General features: G+C 59.5%; 2 protein-coding genes across 6 annotated transcripts; one reads left to right on the forward strand and one right to left on the reverse strand.

Moving 5' to 3' along the window:
• The first annotated feature begins 664 nt into the window (after positions 1-664).
• Positions 665-17,125, forward strand: CNOT3 (CCR4-NOT transcription complex subunit 3). Of its 5 annotated transcripts, none has more exons than XR_010382431.1 (18): positions 665-918; positions 5,586-5,663; positions 5,777-5,844; positions 6,115-6,189; positions 6,338-6,427; positions 6,627-6,755; positions 6,852-6,947; positions 8,013-8,235; positions 8,323-8,456; positions 8,923-8,979; positions 10,307-10,694; positions 10,779-10,902; positions 11,846-12,044; positions 13,821-13,920; positions 14,013-14,211; positions 14,438-14,653; positions 15,271-15,396; positions 16,751-17,125. XR_010382431.1 is itself a non-coding variant. In XM_064489731.1 (18 exons), exons 2-18 carry the CDS (start codon positions 5,639-5,641, stop codon positions 16,847-16,849), a joined length of 2,265 nt encoding a protein of 754 aa, XP_064345801.1. In that variant the 5' UTR covers positions 667-918; positions 5,586-5,638; the 3' UTR covers positions 16,850-17,125. The 5 variants fall into 5 exon arrangements, 3 of the variants coding, with proteins under 3 accessions (XP_064345801.1, XP_064345802.1, XP_031313056.2); XR_010382432.1 differs by having other exon boundaries at positions 666-918; positions 8,016-8,235; XM_064489731.1 differs by having other exon boundaries at positions 667-918; positions 14,438-14,570.
• LENG1 (leukocyte receptor cluster member 1) lies at positions 17,083-20,608 on the reverse strand. Its single transcript, XM_010999299.3, has 4 exons — positions 20,157-20,608; positions 19,001-19,180; positions 18,082-18,347; positions 17,083-17,380 (listed from the first exon to the last, which is right to left on the reverse strand). The coding sequence occupies exons 1-4, from the start codon at positions 20,460-20,462 to the stop codon at positions 17,164-17,166; spliced, it is 969 nt and encodes a 322-aa protein (XP_010997601.2). The 5' UTR covers positions 20,463-20,608; the 3' UTR covers positions 17,083-17,163.
• Positions 20,609-20,686: the final 78 nt, after the last annotated feature.

Raw genomic sequence — 20,686 nt, forward strand, 5'->3', positions numbered from 1 at the left:
GCCACAGTATTGGACACACTGGAGTGAATGATAACAGGACCAACGAAGGGGAAGGGGTGGACCCTCTAGCCCCGCTCCTCCCTCTCAGCCCAGGGACTGTCTCGATTGGCAGGTAACTTCAGCTCGGCCCCCGCTTTGAAGGCACCTGTCTGTCTCCCATTAGGTACGCTGCCTTTAACGCCCACTCTCCATGCTTCCTCCGCTTTCCCCACCCACTTCCTGGACCAGCCAATGGCTTCTGGGCAGAATATTCCCCCCACGACCAATTGAAAACGGCTCTAAACTTGACGGGCGACTTCCCGCCCCTGATCAGCCTAGCTCCTCCCCCCGACCAATTGGCTCGTGAGAGGGGGGCGGGTGTATCCAATCAGTACGACACAGGCCTCTGGATTGACGCACGAGTCCTCGCGCTGGCGTGTTGTGCCCGGAGGCGGGAGGAGGAGGAGGAGCGGGGTAGAAAACCTGAGCCAATCCTCGCAGCCTGCGCGGGAGGCCAATCGAATGCCGCGCCTTGGAACGATTGCCCAATCGGCGAGAGGGGCCGGCCACATCCCTGCCAAAAACCAATAGGACGCGCCCGAGGAGCAAGAGCGACGTGCGGCCGGAGCAATGATAGGCCTATATTCGGGGCTCGGAGGCGGGTCGGCGCCAGAGACGAGAAGAGCGAAGGGGAGGTCTCCTCCGCCGCCGCCATCTTGGACCGGGCCCGGTCAGCTTCCGCGGAGCCATCGGCAGACGCCACGGCCTCCCTTGAGCCCCGACCCCGTCGTCAGAACAACCCCGGGCCCTCTTTCCCCCATCCCACTTCCGCTTCGCGCCGCTATCGCGATAGCGCCCGGGCCGCGAGAAAAAGGCGGCGGGCGCTCGCCTCCCCCGCCTGTCGCGATACGCTCCTCAGCGGCGGCGCCAGCTCCTGTGGTGAGAGCGTCAGGCTCGACTGGGCCAGACCCCTTCCCCTCCTCCCCCGGCGCCGTCGACCGCCTTCCCTGCTGCCTCCTGCCCCTGTGACCCCGCTGCCTGTCGCGACATGGCCGGCGCGGCGCCCCCGCCCCCGTGCGGCCCCGGCGCTCGCCGTCCGCCCGGCGGTGCGCGCCCCCTCCCCCGCGCCCTCCTCCACGCCCCTCGGCGGCGCCCGGGGGTGCTCCCGCAACCCCAGCCCCGCGCGGCGTCCGCGTCGGGCCTCGGTGGGGTGTGAGGGTGTGCTTGGTGCCCGCCCCTCTCCGCGTCGGTATTGGCTCCTCGCTGCAAGGATGGAGGCGCCCCTGGCCGCAGGTGCCCGCCCTCTCGGGGCTCAGGTGCCTGCCCCCCTCGGCAACAGCCCCCTGTGCTGGGGGGCGGTCTCTGGGCGAGGCTGCCTTCTTCACGTGGGAGTCGGGCTGCGAGCCCCCCTGACGAGCACCCCTCTGTGGGGAAGGGGGTCACCCTTCCTGGGACCAGGGCCCCCCTCTCCGCTCCCTTCCCACCATGGGTGCCGCTCTCCTCTGGAGATGGGGTGGGGGATAAACTCCCCTGGAGTGAAGGTGCCAGCTCCACGAGATGGAGCCTCAGCCAAAGTTTCCACCTCTAGTGAAAAGTGCCCCCGGTTTAAGGCTTCCCCATCCCACAGCCCAGGCCTTCCCCACTGGGGAGTCTGGGCTGTCCTGAGAGAGACCGCTTCGGGCCTCAGCGGTTAACTGCCCGGGGCCGGGCGTCCCCTCTGGCTTTGTGGATGTGCGCTCACCTGGATCCAGGCTCTCTGCCCGCCCGAGCCTGCGCTTCCTCTTGATGTCACTCCCTCCTTGGGGTCTGTTTGGTGAGGCTTTTGAGCTCTGCTGGGTCTCCGGTACCTGGTCGTCTCTTGGTGGCACTTCCCAGGTTCCTGCTTTCTCCACGTCATTAGTGATCTCCCGGTGTGGGCACCACAAGCACTCTTTTTTTCTAATTAGGGCCAGCCTCTCAGCCCAGGGGCTGTCACCTCCCCCAAGATTTATGCTCCTACCCTTTTGGTACTGGTTTGGTGTTTTGATACCTTCCACCACTGCCCTCAGTCTGAAGCTTCTGCCTCCATTCACATCAGTCCCTCCGCTGGGGTGTAATCTTTCCAGGAGGCAAAGATCCCACCCCGTTGGTGGCAGCAGTTGTAGGAGCAAGGCTCTTACCTACCCATACCCACCCTGCTGGTAACCCCCTGAGAGTATACGGCTTCTTTCATCTGAGCTTCCTTTATTGTGAGGTGTGTGCTGTGAGGACTGGAGTTGTGCTTTTTTTTTTTTTTTTTCCCAGGATAAGGAAATTTTCTCAGTGTTGCCTTCTCCAGGGGTAAGGTTTCTGCCTTCCTTGGTATTGGTGACTCTTGGATTTGAGGTATCCACACCCCTCTGTGTGCCCCCCACTGTGGGACCAAGGCCCCTCTCAGGTGTTAGTGCTCAGGACTTAAGCTTCGGCCCTCTGCTTGTGATGTCCCACAGTGTGGCACTGGGCTTCTGCCCTCTCCCCCTGAGGCACAAGTTCCTTGCTATGGGGGGTGTAAGATGCCTGAGTTGAGGTGGAGACCCCGCTGTTGTCACCTACCCCAGGACGAAAGATGCCTTTGTGTAACCTTTCCAAGGTGGGATTCCCAATCCCCCGTCCTTGGTGCTGGGCCTCGCAGTGGGGAGATAACTCCCTCCACCCCAGGACCTAACACATCCACCTCGTGGAGTCTCAGATCCTCCATGTGATGGCCTCAGCAGCCTCCCAGGTTAAGGATGGCTTTCTGGCATCACTTCCCAGCAGGCCAGAGCTCATCACCCCATGGTACTAGGCCTCTCTACGGGCACGTGACCACCCCCAGGATTAGGGACCACTGGGTATTAGTTCCCCAGGACTAAGCCTTCTGCTCCTGCTGCCCTACTGCTCCTCAGGCCTTTGCGTGGCAGTGTCATCTCCCCTGACGTGAGGTTTGGGGGCTCTTCTTCATTAGTTTTAGCCCCTCACTTTATGGTTGCTGGCTCCTGTGGATCTGGCACGCTGTTCGCCCTACCCACCCCCTCGGCATAGGCTCCTTACTTGTGGGGATGTGTCTTTCTCCTGGACGAAGTCTTTTGGTTCAATCTCTCTGGTCAGGGTTCCCAGATTCCTTAGTGCTGTTTGAGAACAGCAGCTCCTCTCTTCCTAAGGTGCCTGCCTGTCTCGGAATGGGCCTGACATGATTATTTCCCCTGGAGCATCTCGGTGGGCCCCTCAGAGCGGGGGGCTACCAGCCCTTTAAGTCTGAGAGTCTCCTGTGAGGGTGTGAGAGCATCTCTACTTCAAGACTCAGGCTCCAGTTTCCTTTCTCCTTGGTCCTTTCCTGGGGATCTAAGGTATAGGCACCCTCTTGATATGAAAGTTTTCTCTGGCAGAGGGGGCGGGGGTTGCCTCTGCGGCTAAGGCTCCTGCCCACTGTGGTAGCCAGCCCACCTAGGGGTGCGAACACCCAGGCCCTGGGAGCTGCCTGCCCGGGTCAGATGGTGTCTGCTTCCAGTCTCAGCTGTTGCTTACTTTGAGGTTCTGTCTGATACATCACCTCCCAGGCTAGGGCTCTTGTTCCCCTGGCACCTTGCTTCCAGCTCCTTCAGTACCTCCTGCTGCTGCAATCTTGTCCCCTCTGGGGCTGGGTGTCCCACCCACTTGGTGTGGGGACTTGAAGAAAGCATTCCCTCCCTAATGTGTGCAGTGCCTTGCCTCTGCCCCAGGAGCCAGGCAGAGGTAGGGAGGACCAGCACTTGGGGAACATTCCTGCACTCACCCCACACCCCTGGGCAGTAAGAGGCTTTTCTGTGTTGGGACGTGGGAGCTAAGACTCATGCCTGCACACCTCAGTGTTGGGGTCCAAGCCCTCGTGTGAGCACCTGGATCAGAGGCGCTTGCCCCATCTCAGTTTGAGTCCCCTCTGTGTGATTGCCTCCTGGGTCCTTTTTTGGCTGCTTCTCCTTCCTGGAGATGGAATTTTCCCTGTGTTGTGATTGGGCCCCACCTTGGCATGTCCACCAACCCTGGGCTAAGGGCACTGCCGTTCTTCTTGCTTGGCCTTTCGTGGAAGAGAGTCACGTTCCCCCAAGTCAAAAGGTCTGCCCCCATGCAAAGCCGGTCCCTTAGAGGGGACTGGCCCCGTCACATGGGCTTCTGGTTCTGGGGTGTGCTCACAGATACCCTGTCCCACTGGTAGCTACGAGCTACGTGTGATTTAAATTTTAGCTAGTTAACATAAAAATCTTAAATTCCATTCTTCGTTGCACTAGCCACATTTTGAGCTTTTGAGCGTTCAGTGGCACAGATAGCCCAGGTGTAAAACATTTCTGTCCTGGAAAGTTTTGTTGGACAGGATTGTTCTTGAGATGTTCCCTTCTTGGTGGGTGAGGGCCCCCTTGGTATGACTTCCCTCTGGATTGAAAGTCTTAGTCCTCCATGTATACAGGACTCTTTCTGCCTGGACAGTTGGGACTGCCCTGGGGCACCCTGCCCTAAGCCTGCAGAGTGCTCCCTGGACCTCAGTAGAGGCCCCCTCTCTGAGGGGACGACCTCCTGCCGCGCAGGCACATGACCTTCCCTCCCCAAGGCTCCTGACTGCTCCTGGTGGTCTTGGTGTCGGGCCCTAAGGTGCAGCTTTGCCTGGGTGAAAGCTACTGGTGACTCCCCTTTGACCTCAGTCTTCTCTGGGTTGCGTGTCCTTCCTTTAGGATGGAGACACCCATCTCTCTAAGTATTGAGTGCTTGTCTGAGGGTTTACGTTTCCCTGAGTCTGTGTTACCAGTGCATTTGATCTGTAATTCCTTGGTGTGTGCGGAGAGCTCCCTCACAGCTAAGTTCCCCTTTCACCCTCTCATCTTTGAAAGAGTTCTCGCTTCTCCTGGCCCCCTCTTGGGTGCTACCTTCTTCCCGCAGACCTTTTTGGTATTGGCCTCTGGGTTAGGAATATTATCTCCTTTGGTTTAAGGGTCCTCCTCTGAAATAAACTTTTCAGAGGTCAGGGTACTTGGGATCCAGCCCTGCCTGTATGGGTGGGTTTAGCTCTTCACAGCTGTAGGCACCTTTCGTCCCCCTCAGCCACTGCACTTCCCCTTGGTCCCTTACGGCTCATACCCGTGTACACAACATCAGGCCCTTCTCTGTGGGATGCAAATTCTGTTTGTTTCCTGACTTGTCTGAAGAATAACCTCTCCCCGGGTTAGGATTCTGGTCACCTGTGTGCTTGGCTCCTCTACAGGAAGTGTGGCCTCCAGGTCTAATGCCTTCCTCCCTGGCAGTCAGCTGTGTGCTGCATGACTTTCCCTGCTCTAGAAAATCCTTTTGGATGTCATCTGGGGAGAAGGTACTCTAGGAATTTTCCACTTCCTGGGTCAGAGGCACACAAAATGTGTATCTCTTTCATTCTTTCAGCAAACTTCCCGAGTCCTCTTGTGGGCCAGACCCTGTGCTGGGCAGTCAAGGCAGTATAAAGAGAACTGGGCTAAGTCTCTGTCATCAGTTAGGAAATGCATCTTCCCCTTTACCATCCCACGCGCCTTGCTATTCCCGACCTCGTCCGAGTCTCTGGGTTCGGACCAGCCAGGGAATAAATGTGTGTCCCTTTCCGATCTCTCCAGCAGCATCCGTCTCCAAGAGAGTATGAAGAGAGCGCGTCCGTAGGGCAGGGAAGATGGCGGACAAGCGCAAACTCCAAGGTACTAGGTTGACTGCCTGCTGCCCGTGGGGTCACGTGCTCGCTCTCTGGCCCTCCTCCTCGGATACTGCTGCCTCCGCAGGGCTCTGACAGCTTTCCTTCCTCCCTGGCTAGGTGAGATTGATCGCTGCCTCAAGAAGGTGTCCGAGGGCGTGGAGCAATTTGAAGACATTTGGCAGAAGGTACAGGGGCCGGGGCCCTAAAAATCTGGGCGGGTCTCAAGGGAGGAGAGACTGGGGCAAGGTTCAGGATCTCCTGAGTGTCAGCTGGGGAGAAGACCTGCATGTCCAGTGCTGAGGCCCTCAGAGAAGCAGCTCTGAGATGGACTGGGGGGCTGGGGGGGACTGTGCCCAGTGTCCCCGGTCCGTAGAGGGAGACTGGAGGTTTCCCACTGGAGGGGTCACTAGGGCAGCCAGAACCACACTGACACCGGGATTCTCTCCCTCCCTCAGCTCCACAATGCAGCCAACGCGAACCAGAAAGAAAAGTATGAGGCCGACCTAAAGAAGGAGATTAAGAAGCTTCAAGTGAGGGGGCTGGGGGCCTGGACTCCTGTGTCCTGAGGGCGGAGGGATCCGGGAGAGTGGACTGCTGGGTCCCAGGGAGAGGAGGGGACTGGGGGACTCGGTGCTGCGTCCTGAGGCAATCTGACTGTCTTGCTTTTCCCACCTCCAGCGGCTGAGGGACCAGATCAAGACATGGGTAGCATCCAACGAGATCAAGGACAAGAGGCAGCTCATAGACAACCGCAAGCTCATTGAAACGGTAGGAGCCCAGAACTCGGTACCTGAGGCGGGGGGGCGGGTTCCTGGGTCCCCAGAGGTCCCTAGAAGAGTAGGTCTCTGCCTCTTGGGACGGGAAGAGGCGAAGGGCTGGGAGCCTGAAGGCTCCCGGGGCTCAGGGACAAGTGTCTGCCGGCCCCGAGTCAGCTGTGATAGCCCCCTGCCAGCTGTGCTCTCCACAGCAAATGGAACGGTTCAAAGTTGTGGAGCGAGAGACCAAGACCAAAGCCTATAGCAAAGAGGGCCTGGGCCTGGCACAGAAGGTGGACCCTGCCCAGAAGGAGAAGGAGGAGGTCGGCCAGTGGCTCACGGTGAGTCGGGGTAGGAGAGGAGTTGACCTGGGGGCCCTGGCCCCTGGTTGTACAAGAGGACTCCGGCTGACCGCCTGCTTTTCCCTCCCTCCCCAGAACACCATCGACACCCTAAACATGCAGGTGGACCAGTTTGAGAGTGAAGTGGAGTCACTGTCGGTGCAGACACGCAAGAAGAAGGGTGACAAGGATGTGAGTGGGGGGGACCCTGTGCCCAGAAGACAGAGGTGGGCCGGCTCTTCTGGCCTGTGGGAGTCAGGGTCGGGGCTTCTGAGGCAAGCAGGGCTGGCAGCTGGAATTAGGGGGTCAGGGTGGTGCAGGGAGGAGGTGAGGCTGTCTCAGGGGTCCAGCCTGGATTGGGGAACAGTGGAACCTTCAAAAATAGGATCAGTTTGTGGGGAGGTACTAAGTTCTGCTTGGGTCACAGAGCAAGTGACCTGAAGGACACCCAAGGCAGGAAGGTTGAGGAGTTGCAGCTGTGGCCTTATGGCACCTAGAAGGACCCAGGGCCTAAGAAGAGGACAGTAGGTGTGGACAAGGCAGGACATGAAGAAATGGTTGATTTGGCCTAGGGAGTAGAGTGGCCTGAGACAAGCCAGGGGCCCAGACTCCAGAAACCCAGGACTGTAGGGATGCAAATTGTATCTGCATGTCGGCACAGGAAGTACAGGGGACAGAGAGCTGGGGCTGAGAGAGGTGCCAGAGCTGGGTGTCTGAGCCTGAGGGGCTGGGGACCCGTGGGTTGGAGGGGAGGGCCTTGCAGAACGGGATTTGGAAGGGGGGCTAAAATGTCAAGTCTGAAGGGAACTGGGGCCTTGGGAGGGAGCCTTGGAGCCCGGCCTCTGAATCTGGGCTTCCCCTTAGGGATACAGGGAGGGGGGTGGGGGATCATGGTGGTAACAAAGTTGATTGTGATTCTAAGAAGTTCCCTGCAAACAGGGTTTGCTGTTGTTACTGTTAGAGTGAGAGAGGGCGGGGCTGCTTCTGTATTCCAGAAGGTGGTCGGAGCTGGCGGGTGGGCTCAGCAGAGGGGTGGGGTCTGCACAGGGATCTCTGGCTCTTCAGAGGTTTCCAGGGACTTTGGTGGTGGGAGAAGCTGTGGGATCCCTGAGAGATCAAGGGTGGGCAGACCCTGGGAGGGGCTGGAGTGGAACCTCTGGGTCTCCACAGGGGTCAGGGACTGAGGATGGGTTCTGTGGGGCAGGGGGGGCCAGGCAGGCGCCATGCAGCCCCTGAGCCTGGCCCTGGGCTCGCCAGCAGAAGCAGGACCGGATCGAGGGCCTGAAGCGGCACATCGAGAAGCACCGCTACCACGTGCGCATGCTGGAGACCATCCTGCGCATGCTGGACAACGACTCCATCCTCGTGGACGCCATCCGCAAGATCAAGGACGACGTCGAGTACTACGTCGACTCGTCCCAGGACCCTGACTTCGAGGAGAACGAGTTCCTCTACGACGATCTGGACCTCGAGGACATTCGTGAGGCCCGGGGTTGGCCTGGGGCCGCTGACGGTGGGGCTGGGGGAGGGCGGCCCAGCCCGCTCACACACCCTCCCCACCCCACAGCACAGGCGCTGGTCGCCACCTCCCCTCCCAGCCACAGTCACATGGAGGATGAGATCTTCAACCAGTCAAGCAGCACGCCCACCTCTACCACCTCCAGCTCTCCCATCCCACCCAGCCCGGCCAATTGCACCACGGTGAGGTCTGGGGGTCTGAGTCCCTGGGAAGGCATGGGGGCAGGGGCCGAGGGAGCAGGAGGCTGGGGCTCTCAGAAACATCCTGCGGGAGGGTGTCCAGGTACCCAGGGTCTGGGCCCTAAGAGCTGTGGAATGCTGACAGGGTGGTTAGGGCCACACATGGGTCCTGGTGCCTGGGATGCTGAGGAGGCTGGGCAGCGGGACACCTGGGAAGGGATCGAGGGTTGGATTGCTTGAGGAGAACAGGTTCCTGGATCCTTAAGAGGCTGGCATGTGGTGCTGGGCCACAGAAGACAAGCACCCTGGGGAGCAGGGTGGGCATCCCAGTGAGATGAAGGGCATAGGCACTCAAACAGCTCTGGGGCCAGAATGTTGGTCTGGGTTCGGGTCTGGGAAGTTCAGAGATTGGTGTGTCTGTCAGGCCCTAAAGACACACGGGCTTCTGGCTGTGTCTCTCGAACCTTAGGAAAATTCTGAAGATGACAAGAAGAGGGGACGTTCGACAGATAGTGAAGTCAGCCAGGTAGGTCCTGTGGGCATTGGACACTGATGGGCACAGCACTCGCTCATGCGCTCATTCCCAAAGGCTTGCTGAGGCCTGAGTAGGGCCACGGTGCTGGGCCTCGGGGTCAGAAGGTGGTGCCCCCCGATGGAGGCCTGCAGTGCCAACAGGGTGGGTCCAGGTGGGCAGGCAGACAGGTGAGTGGCTGGTGCTGTGGTCAGGAGAGGCTGCTGGGGAGGGGTGGCTGCCCTGGGAGCTAGAGGGAAGATACATTCCTGGCTGAGGCAGCGACAGGTAACACAGGCAAATCGTGACTGAAGCTTGGAAGTGTGGAGAGGTGAGCCTGGCCGGGTCCGCCCGGCTGGCCTGAAGTTGTCGGGTTAGGGGCCCACTCCTGGTGGACCAGCTCTGAAAGGGCCTGAGAAATGATAGGTCAGAAGTGTGACAGGTTTCTTCTGGGGACACTCTGGGCCTTGGCTGTGTGATGGTTTGCACCCCCAACACCAGAGCGGGGTGCCTCGGTTTCTTTTTTCCCTTGGTGAATCCTGGGAGTTCTGCTGCTGTCTCCCCAACGGGAGCACATTTCAGGACATGCTGCTGCACAAGAGTGCTGTCTTCAGGCAGGAGGGGAGTGGGCCTGAAAACCCTCAGTGGTGTCATGGAGGGGAGGGCTGGTCCCGGGGGGCCCCCGAGGCCGGCATCGATGAGGTGCTCGTGGGACCCGGGGGCCGTGTGTGGTGCCAGGAACAAGTCGGCACCTAGTGAGTGCCTGGTGCCTGTGGGCATCGGGGCAGTGAGGACGGCAGTGTGGGTTGTCTGAGAGCGAGTTATGTCAGCTCAGCCTTGGGGGTTTGTGGGCACGTTACTGGACTCTGCTTTGTGGGGTGTTGGTCATTAATGGCCCCTGAGTACTTAGTGACCTTTTCAGTGACATTCAGAATTACCATCCTATTTTCAGCTGTTTTCCCCTCTTCTCTTGGATTTTTTATTGAGTCCATTTAATCTCAGACTGAGGACATTTACGTGTTTCCCACCACTCCCCTGTCACCAGAGAGATGGGTTTCTTTTATACCCAAGTTGTGTCTCAGATCCCTGTGGGACATCGTGGGGAGATGTTCAGGCAGGTCGTGGACGCTGGGTGCAGGCTAGGACTGCATGAGCGTTGTAAGGGTGAAGGTGGGGACTGAAGCCAGGAAGGCGAATGAGGTCACCTGGGTCCCTGGGAAGGGAGGGGCAGCTGTGGGCAGCAAGGCCAGTGAGGATGATGGAGCCTTGTTCCAGGGGAGGAAGGGTGTGTGAGAGGCTTGCTAGACCTGGGTCCTGACCCTCTGCTCTCTACTACTTGCAGTCTCCAGCCAAAAATGGCTCCAAGCCTGTCCACAGCAACCAGCATCCTCAGTCCCCAGCTGTGCCGCCAAGCTATCCCTCTGGTCCCCCGCCTACCGCCTCTGCCATGAGCACCACCCCCGGCAACAATGGGGCCCCTGCCCCAGCAGCACCCCCAAGTGCCCTGGGCGCCAAGGCCAGCCCAGCGCCCAGCCACAACTCGGGCACCCCCGCCCCCTACGCCCAGGCTGTGGCCCCACCAGCCCCCAGTGGGCCCAGCACCACCCAGCCCCGGCCCCCCAGTGTACAGCCTGGTGGGGGAGGGGGAGGCAGCAGTGGAGGTGGTGGAGGCGGCAGCGGTGGTAACAGCGGTGGAGGTGGAGGTGCCGGCAAGCAGAACGGTGCCACCAGTAAGTGGGGAGATGGCGGGAGGAGGGAGGGAGTCCTGGGGTGGATGCTGGAGGCCCCTTTGCATACCCTCTTCCCATCCCCAGGTTACAGCTCAGTCGTGGCAGACAGCCCTGCAGAGGTGGCTCTCAGCAGCAGTGGGGGCAGCAGTGCCAGCAGCCAGGCTCTGGGCCCCCCATCTGGCCCTCACAACCCACCTCCCAGCACCTCGTGAGTGTCCAGCCTCAGGCAGGGTTGGGGCCAGGCAGCCTTTTGGCAGGAGGCGGCCCGGGGCCTCCCCCACCGTCGCCACATCTTGCGGATGTGGGCCCTGTCCTTGCCAGCTGGGACTTCCTCCCGAACGGTCTCCCAGCTGGCTGGGTGCTGTGTCCCCCCCTTGTTTCCAGTTGCGGCCTCGTACACATCGGCGCCCCAGCTTTGCCCTAAAGCATTCCTCATCTAAGTGCAGTTGTTCTCAGAGCCCCAGAACGCCCCTGTGGTGACCTGCTGAAACGCGCTCTGACTTCCCTTTTCCCAGAGGAGCTCTTGTTTTCCTCTCCCACCTTGTCCCTTTTCTGTGTCCTCCCTCAGCCTTCGGACTCCATCGGAGACACAGTGAAGGATCCCGGTCACCCTTCCCCTCCCCAGCTACCCCTTCAGGTCTTAAGTCAGGGCATCCCACTGAGTCCCTGTTTTTCCCAGAAGAATGCCCTGAGAGAGGGCTTAGCCTTCTATGCAGGGGGGGTGGGAAGACCCCCTCCCTGGATGCCTCTCCCCCAGGTGCCTCACCCCACCGGCTCTCAGTGGGCTCCCCTGAATGGGGGCCATCTGCCCAGGGTGTCCTGTTCTGTGGCTGGAACAGTCACTGCCCACACTCTCCTGCACAGGCTATTCCAGAAGGCCTGCCTGTTTCCTAGTGTACATTTAGCCGTACGGTCTCTGGGAGCATCCTGAGGGTGATACATCCCACTTCCAGCTCTTTACTGGGAAGCGATCCCAAGGGATAGGTTCTACCTTCACCCAAAGAGTTTCTCTCCACCTGTGTCCCTCAGCCTGCCCCATCTTCTGTGCATTCTCCCTTTTTGACTCCTTCCCCTGATCACTCTAGCCTTCCTTTCCATCCTGCCCTTGGGGGCCCTCCTCTGAGCCTCCAATCCTTTGTACCCCTCCCCAGGAAGGAACCCAGTGCGACAGCCCCGACAGGGGCTGGGGGCGTAGCCCCAGGCTCAGGGAACAACTCCGGGGGACCCAGCCTCCTGGTGCCACTACCTGTGAACCCTCCCAGCTCCCCAACGCCCAGCTTCAGCGAGGCCAAGGCAGCCGGTGCCCTGCTCAATGGACCTCCACAGTTCAGTGCTGCCCCGGAGATCAAGGTGGGCCCCACATGTCCCTGGCGGGCCCTGAGCCTCCATGTGTCCTGGCCCCGCATCTTCAATCCAGTTGTTCGCTGTCCCCTTCCTCCAGGTCTCTACCTGCCATCTCCACCTCCGGCCCTCGCTCTGTCACCCTGCCTTTCTCTCCCCTTGCCGCCCCTGCACGCTCACCTCCTCTCTGGGCTCTGCACCCCTACGCCACCCTGGGCCTCGGCCTCCTTCCCTCCGGGTACTTCCTGGCTCCTGGTCTCCCAGCTGTACTTGCTCGCTCGCTCTCTGGCGTCCACCGCCCTCTCCCTCCTTCCACCCCACGGTCTCCAACCCCATTTCTTCTCATGAGACATTACTTCACACTGCCTGCCATCCAGCTCACCGCCCTCTTCCCTTCTAAGAAAGCATTTAAATCAAGAAGACACTTGGCGTCTGCTTGCAGCCACTTCATGCCGTGACTGTGCCCGGTTCCTTTCTTCTGCCCAGGGGGCAGATGGACTATCTGGGGGCGTGTCCGATTCGCGTGGGGGGCAGAGGGTGCCGTGGGCCCACGTAAGTGCCTCTGGCCTCACGTGGGGAGACAGCCCGGTAGGGCCTCTTGAGGGTGGTGACGTCTAAGCTGGGACCTGGACCAGGTCAGGTGGGTCACAGTGGCAGGAAAGGCTAACAGGAAGGAGCACCTCTCCTGTGCAGGAGTTCTAGCAGGAGCTGATCCCGGAGCTGCAGCTAAAGGCGAGGCGGGGTTCATCAGGGAGAAGAGGAGAGGGGCGTCCACTCGGCAGGAGCTAGCGTCTGAAAGGCAGCAACAGGACAAGTGTGTAGACCCTCGGCTGCACAGGAGGCAGGGCAGGAGCGCCCCACTGTCAGGGCCCAGGCCTTGCATTGCTTCCTGCACCTTCCTTCGTTTGGAAATGGAAGAAATCACAGTTAACTCCTCAAATATGAAACGATTCTTTGGAATAATCTTCATAAAGTTCTCAGAATAGTTTCCAGCCCAGAGTAATCACCAAAATTTTAGAGGTACAGTGGACCAGAAATTCAGTGTGTATAGTTTTCTGGAGAAAGGGATCAGTCGCCTTGAGATTGTCAAAATGGGTTCATAATGTTTAAAAAAAAAATACTGGGGTGAGTGATGAGGAACTGTGGAAAAGTTTTGAATAATGACAGAAAAAGATGTGGTTGGAAAGGTCCCTCTGGGGCCTGTGCGAACAGAGTGGTGTGGGGTGTGAAGGTCGGGGCGGGAGGGGACAGGCCCCGCAGTGCAGCTCAGTCCCTCTGAGGGAGATTTAGAAGCAGGACAGAGAGGCCTCGGTGACGGAGGGGCGTGGGGAGTGGGATGGCCAGCAGAGTTAAAGGTGACTGCTGGTGGCCAGAGGTGGAATCCCAGAGGGGGCAGGAGCCCGCCCTGTGGCCCCACACCAGCCACGGCAGAAGGGCAGGGGGTCTCTGATGCCCATGGTGCAGCTGGCAGTGAGTGGTGTCCTTCCGGGGAGGGGGGGTTGTCCTGTGACAGTGGTGGGCTCCATATGCACCCTGCAGGCCTCCTCCAGGGTGTGTGGCTGTACTCAGCATGTATCTTCAGAGTCTCGTGGTGTGTGTGTCAGGTGCCCCTCTGCCGGGGGCCACTCGGTCGTGTCCAGGTTTTCTCCCCTCTGTTAGGGGCTGCGGTGGACATTCTCTTACACTAACCACCTCTGCTTAGCTGAGCCTCGCCTCCCACCAGAGCGGGTGGGAGTGTCAGCCCTCGGCCCTGGACCTCAGGCCAGGCACCTCTTCCCTCCCCAGGCCCCTGAGCCTCTGAGCTCTTTGAAGTCCATGGCAGAGCGGGCAGCCATCAGCTCTGGCATCGAGGACCCTGTGCCCACGTTGCACCTGACAGAGCGAGGTGAGGGACCAGGTGGTGGGGGCAGGCCAGCAAGGAGGGGCTGAACGCACCAGCCTCACGGGCTCTCCGGCCCCACCTCCGCCTCCCCACAGACATCATCCTGAGCAGCACGTCGGCGCCCCCCGCCTCGGCCCAGCCACCCCTCCAGCTGTCGGAGGTGAACATCCCGCTGTCGCTGGGTGTGTGCCCTCTGGGCCCTGTGCCCCTCACCAAGGAGCAGCTCTACCAGCAGGCCATGGAGGAGGCCGCCTGGCACCACATGCCCCACCCCTCTGACTCTGAGCGTATCCGGTGAGGGGCCACAGAGGGGGCTGGGACCCCTGAGTCTGAGGGAGGAGGCTGCAACTGGGGGTCTGGTCTCCGTCCTGAGAGACGAGGTGAAGTTTCTGGGCCCTGACCTGGGGTTCTGCACAGGAGGCAGGGTGATTTGGTGCCCAAGATGCTCCCTTTGATCCCACCGGCCCATCAGACAGCAGATGCTGGTGGGCATGGCACTGACCCACCTGTTCCCCCACAGGCAGTACCTCCCCCGGAACCCCTGCCCGACGCCCCCCTACCACCACCAGATGCCACCCCCACACTCGGACACCGTGGAGTTCTACCAGCGCCTGTCGACCGAGACGCTCTTCTTCATCTTCTACTATCTGGAGGTACAGCAGGGCCCCCGGGGCAGCCTCAGGCCCCCCGGCTTCGCCGCCACCGCCGCCGTCCCCCCTCGGGCTGGAGGGGTGAGGTGGGTGCCCCACTGCGGCCACCGGAACCGCACCCCCTTCCCATCCCCCAGTCCTGGGCCCCCCCAAAAGCAGACCCCTCCCTGTCCCCACTTGAGTCCACAGGTGTCAGGACTGTCTAGGTGGAGGGCTGGGTGGGTCTACTGCACAGCCAGGGAGCCCAGCCCCCAGCCCCCCTTCTGCTCACCCCCGGCCCGGCCCGCAGTGCGCGTCCTGCTTAGTCTCAGCTGCACTGGCCCGCTGCGCACTGGCCCAGCCCTGGGCCTCCCTGGAGACCACCAGGGAACCACCCCGCCTCTGCCTGCCCCCAGTGAGTCACGAGTCACCTCCGCCCTCGTCCCGCCTTGGGAAAGGCTCTCAGCCGCCTCTCCTCAGCTCTCACCGCGATTAGTTTCTCTTCTCAAAGCTTCTCTGAAAGCAGTTTCCACCTCCTGTCTCACTTTCCTCCTCCTGACCAGCATTGGTATGTTCTGTGCCCCAGCTCATCTCTACTTGGACTGTCCAGCCCAACCTCGGTCTGTGGCGGGGCCTGGGGTCAGCCCTGTTGCCCTGCCCCGTCCCCCTGGCCCCCACCCAGTTTAGAGGTTCCCTGACCCCCGTTCCACCCTTCCTTCCCCAGGGCACTAAGGCACAGTACCTGGCAGCCAAGGCCCTAAAGAAGCAGTCGTGGCGATTCCACACCAAGTACATGATGTGGTTTCAGAGGCATGAGGAGCCCAAGACCATCACCGACGAGTTCGAGCAGGTGAGGCCCCTCCCTGTGCCCCGCCCTCGGCTCCCGCCGGCTGAGGCCCCACAGAGGCCCCACAGCACATGCAGGCCGGTGGCCCCGCTGCCCCTCCTTTTTCCACCGCCTCAGGCCAGTCGCCATGCCTGGGCCATCCTCTTCATTCCTCACTTGGCCCACTCCTGGTCATCACAGGGGTCCTAGCCTCAACGTCCCTTCCTCAGAGGCGTCTTCCCTAGCCACACACACAGCCCATGTCTCTGCCCCTCCCCTGGCGTGGTGGGGCTGTGGTGTCTCCCACCCAGGCCCAGGGGCGGCACTGCCCAGGAACCCTGACGGTCCCCAGCCCCCTGCACAGCAGGGGCTCAGCAAACACAAATGGGGAAGCTTTTTTTTTTTAACGTCCTTCTCACGCTCTGACAATTGATCAGTTGGAATCTCCCACTTGCAAAAAAACGCTCTGGAGCCAGACTCCCTGGTTTGGACCCAGCTCTAGCTGGTGACTGTGGACAGTTCACTTGAACATCTGTCTCCATTTCCTTATCTGTAAAAATGGGGTAACAGGACCTACCTTATACAGTTGTCATGAGGATTAAATGCGTTAAGAACATGTAAGTACTTAACAGTGCCTGCTATGCAGTAAGTGTCATGGGCGTACTGTACTTTATTTCAGCTTTTAGTCGGTGTGTTCCACAGCGGTTTTCCCACCAAGTCTTTACCTGATGCCAAGCACTGAACAAGGTCCTTGTCCTCAGAGAACTTGGTCCCCTCCCCTCCGTCCTTTCAGGTTCTTTGAGGCATTTCAGCCATTCCATCAGAGGCCAGCCCCAGTCCTACTGTCTTCTCTGACACTCACTGCAGGCTTCCTGTCTCCTGGTTTGGTCCAAAGCAACCCTCTTAAGTTAGTATAGTTCCAGGCCTCAGTCCTTCAGAAGTTCCCACTGACCTCTGTTGCTAATAAAACGTCTGTCCTGGCTGCGTGCCTGCTCCGTTCTCTAGGACAGGGCTGTGGCCTTGGGGCTCTGTGAGGACTGGACACTAGGAAGTACATCACATATGCGGCACCTGAGCATTGCTCAGAAGCCACAGCCATCACAAGCAGCAGCAGGATGCTCGGCGCCCGGGCCCAGGCCTCGGCCCAGCTCTGGCACATGGCCTCTCTGCGCCTCCCTCCACTTCCTCTAAGGCAGACATGATCATGTCTCCTACCTGAGACGAGCGCTGTGAGGGTGGAGTGAGACGGCGCGTGCGTGCAGGGCTGTTGGCCTGGGGCCTGGCACATCCACGGCCCTAAGAACTGTCCCCTGTCGGTCCGACCCAGATCCCCGACCACCTCCTCGTCCCCTCACTGACCACCTTCTCCCCCGGCCAGGGCACCTACATCTACTTTGACTACGAGAAGTGGGGCCAGCGGAAGAAGGAAGGCTTCACCTTTGAGTACCGCTACCTGGAGGACCGGGACCTCCAGTGACACCGGCCCCTCCCTCCACCCTCCCCTCCCCCCGCATGCTGATCCCCTGCCCAGGTGAGGGCCCTGCCCTGGAAGACTGGGGGGAGGCCCCAGGCCATGGGGCAGCCCCCTCCCCCAGGAAGCAGGGAGGGGCTGGGAGGTGTTCTCTTCCTCTCAGCCCCACCCTGGGGGCCCGGGGGCGAGGGCTGCCCCCTCCTCCCCTCCCCAGTGAGGGACATTTTTTGGTAAACCTATTTTCATTTTGGAAAATATTTATGAATAAATAGTTTTATATGACGGCTGGCAGCAGCAGCCTCTCCTGTACCCCCTCAGAGTCAGTGAGCGAGGTGGGGTTCCTGCCGGCGGGGGCGCCGGGCCAGCTGGGGGTTGAACTGAGAGTTGTACCGCCTCCGCCGGTCATCCACCTCTTCTTCCGCCTGGTGCTCCGGGGCCACCGTGCCTCTGACCTGGGCCAGCAGGGCCTCTGCCCGAGCCCTCTCGGCTGCTTCCCGCCGGAGACGTTCAGCTCGAAGCTGGTCCAGGGACGGGGGTCTGGAGAGAGAGGAGAGATGGTTCAGGAAACTGTTCGCCCCAGGAGGCCCCAGCCTCCTCTGTGAGGGAGCTGCCACCTGGAACCTCCTGCCTGTGTCTGTCGTGAGGCCAAGGGAGAGGAGGAGACTGGTGCTGGGGCCAGGAAGCTGGCCTCACCACCTCTACAAGTGGGTGCCCCTCCACCGTTAATCAGCTGTCTGACACTGAGCACACCCTGGCCCTCTGTTTCCTCTTCTGTAGAAGATACTGGCCAGTACAACCAGTCTACACTCAGGTGCCTGGCATCTTAGGGACACAAACCTGCTTTTACTCCAACCCCATGGTTCCTAACCCTGGTCTCAAACTGAACCTCAGAGAGCTTTTGTTTTAGTGGGTTTTATCTGTTAGTATCTAATATGAGATGGAAATGAGAAACCCTAACACGAGTGTACGTTCCACTAACCATGAGAGCCGCGGTGCCTTCTATCAGCCTCTGGAAGCCCCGAGAACAAGAGTGAAAAAGGTGTATGGTGTTATGAAAATTAGCTTGACTTTGCAGACCCAACCCCAAAGGGGTGTCAGGACCCCTAGGGTCCCTAGACCACATGTTGAGAACACGTCTCTAGTCCCTGATGCAGACCCTAGACCCCGTGCCCTGCTGTCCCAGTGAGCTTCCCTGGTGGCCTCGTGGCTGCAGCCAAGCCCCAGGCCAGCCTCCTTACTCCTTGGGTCGTCGTTTCTCAGGCTCTTCCTTCTTTTCCTTTCTGCCGTCACTGCCATCATCACCACTGCGCTTCCTCTTCTTCCCCAAATGCTTCTGCATCTCCTGCAGAGGGTCCAGGCGGTTCTTGACCTTCTCATCTGGTCCTGGACCAGGGGGAGGGCCCCCTCGCCCTGGGGGGAGCTGGTACCAAGGGGGCTGAGTCTGGGCTTCTGCTGCACTCTGGCCCAGGTACGTCAGGATGCCCAAGGCTTTCTCCTGCCTCTCCTGAGGGGAACAGGAGATGTGAAAATGAGAACGTCAAATGTGTCTCCTCCTGGGGGGAAACAGGGACAGCCAAGGCTCCCAAGGAGGCAGAACCAGTCACTCAGCCAATAGGCCTGTCATGAGCCAACTCTGCCAGGTGCTGGGGCCGCAACAGACCAGTAATAGACCAGAGTCGGGCTTCTGCCCTGGGGGCGCATGGGCAGCTCCAGCAGCAGAAAGCACAGGAAGAGGGGACACGGTGGAGCTGCTTTAGGTTAGGGTTCAAAGGTAGGCATCTTTGGGGAGATAACTGAAAAGAAACCTGAAAGAAGCAGCAAGGCAGAGGAGTGACTGAGGCGGGGAAGCAAGGTCAGAGTCTGAAGGGAAATTCCTGAGAGATGAGTGACTGGATCTGATTTATATTTAAAAAGCTCCTCAGCACTTCCAGGATCCCTATTGTAGGGTCAGGTTAGAGACCTGGCGGGTCTGTACCTAGCAGCCAGCAATAACCCACACTTTTGAGTGCTATGTTTCAGTACTGTTCTGAGTGCTGTTAACTCATTTAATCCTCGCCGTTATCCCTGAACACTCCTCTGAGTCACACCTGAGGGCAAGGTGCTCCCCAACCCCCAGCTGCACCCACAACTCGAATGAAGAGGGCAAGACCCACTTACCTTCTCTCGTCGCTTTTCTTCCTCATACTCTTTGTTGCCTCTGGTCACCCCTTTCCCTTCCTCCAGCAGCTCCCGAAACAGATCCACAGGGCCAGAGGCTGGGACTCCGGCTTCTGCTGCTTCGAGCTCAGGTAGTGAGCTCTGCTGCCTCGCTTTCTTCCTTAAGAATTCTGTGCGGGCCTCGGGGGAAAGGAAGTTACAGGCAGAACATTCAGAACCTAGATGTGATTCAAGGAACCAGGACTCTGGTGCTGACCACAGGAAATCACAGATCATGGTGCTGGACGCTGTAAGGAAGGGAGCAGGAGCCCTGCGCGCCTAAAAGAGGCATCTGTCCCAGCCCGGGGAGGGGTGGAGGAATGAGGTAACACCTGGGTTTGTAAGCTACCTTTCAAACAGTAAACCAGAGGGGTTCCCAACCTCGGGAGACTAAGCAATAAAAGCAGGTAATGAAGGCAGCCACAGCATGTATTAGAACAGGTGATCCGAATTCCAAGTCGGGCTCCAAGTCATCCCCAGTTGATTTGTAATTTCTACTGATAAATGTGAATTTAAAAAGACCCAACTATTTCCCAGTCAGTGTTGACGATCAGATTAGCTAAAGGACTAGAAACTAGGTGTAAACCAAACAGGTTACGAGTTATAAAGAGAGCCTCTGGTGTTTGTGTGTGGGCAGCGGTGCAGGCAAAAGGCTAGCCCGATGGAGCGGATTTTGCTTTCCACTGTCATTTCGCTGTTGTTTCCTCTCTGAAACCATCTCACGTCTCGGCACAATGGAAATGACAGCGCCCCTCCAAGAACGAACGGTGCTTGAGAGATTCTGCAAGTCAAGCGCTCTGCATGGGGACATAACAGCAGGCGCTCAATAATTAGGGGGTTTGTGCAGGCAAAAAGTCGTCTTGAGTTTTCTTGAACTGCCCAGGGCTTCATTTATTCATGAGCTCCTACTCTGGACTCAGGAAGTACAGGAGTGGGGAAGTACCAAGACCAGGGAGAGGTGGAGGTGGGGGGCTCTGCCAGTATGCGCTTCCGAGGCGCGCGGTCCCTAATGCCGCACGGTGTGCACTGCGCCTGCGCGCCGCCCAGACTCTAGGACCCTCCTGAGGCGCCTGCGCGCTCGGCCCCGGAGCCCCGCCCGGCCGGACGCGGAGCTTACCTCTTGCTGAGCGAGTAGCGCCCTCCGCTCACGCTCTTTCTCCTCCTCCCGAGCTTGGGCCTCGTCACGCCGCACGCGGGCGACATTGTCCTTGTTCCGGACGTGCCAGCTCTTCTTGGGTAAGATATTCATGGCGCCGTATCTGTCCACGGACTGGCAGGCCCACCTCCTAGCACTTCCGATTGGCAAGAGGACGGCCCCGCCCTGTTGTTTCTGCCTCAGCCACGGATTGGTCCAGGACCATTTGACACACACCCTGAATCTGTGGCGAAAGGTGATTGGCTGAGACGCCCACCCCCTCGCCATTAATCACGCGCGGTGTCGCCTAGCGACCGCCTCTTATCAAGAGTCTGAGTCAATCACAAGTGTCCCCGCCCTGACGCTACTAGACGCGGCCGCTGATTGGCTAGCACGCCCGCCTGGCTCTCTCGCGGAATAACCCTTCACACCAATCCATAGGCCAACACAGTTGATTGGCTTATGTCCCGCGGAAGCCTTGCTCCCGGCTTCAGGATGCAAGTTTCAAAACA

This window comes from Camelus dromedarius, chromosome 9, assembly GCF_036321535.1.
Source record: "Camelus dromedarius isolate mCamDro1 chromosome 9, mCamDro1.pat, whole genome shotgun sequence".
Lineage (NCBI taxonomy): Eukaryota > Metazoa > Chordata > Mammalia > Artiodactyla > Camelidae > Camelus > Camelus dromedarius.

Coding starts and splice junctions, on each gene's coding strand:
- LENG1 (XM_010999299.3), bottom strand. CDS start 20,462: ATGGCGAGGGGGTGGGCGTCTCAGCCAATCACCTTTCGCCACAGATTC. Junction 19,181..20,156: donor CGCTACTCGCTCAGCAAGAG/GTAAGCTCCGCG, acceptor CTTTCCCCCGAG/GCCCGCACAGAATTCTTAAG. Junction 18,348..19,000: donor AAGAAAAGCGACGAGAGAAG/GTAAGTGGGTCT, acceptor TGTTCCCCTCAG/GAGAGGCAGGAGAAAGCCTT.
- CNOT3 (XM_064489731.1), top strand. CDS start 5,639: ATGGCGGACAAGCGCAAACTCCAAG. Junction 13,921..14,012: donor GTTGCACCTGACAGAGCGAG/GTGAGGGACCAG, acceptor GCCTCCCCACAG/ACATCATCCTGAGCAGCACG. Junction 14,571..15,270: donor TCATCTTCTACTATCTGGAG/GTACAGCAGGGC, acceptor TTCCTTCCCCAG/GGCACTAAGGCACAGTACCT.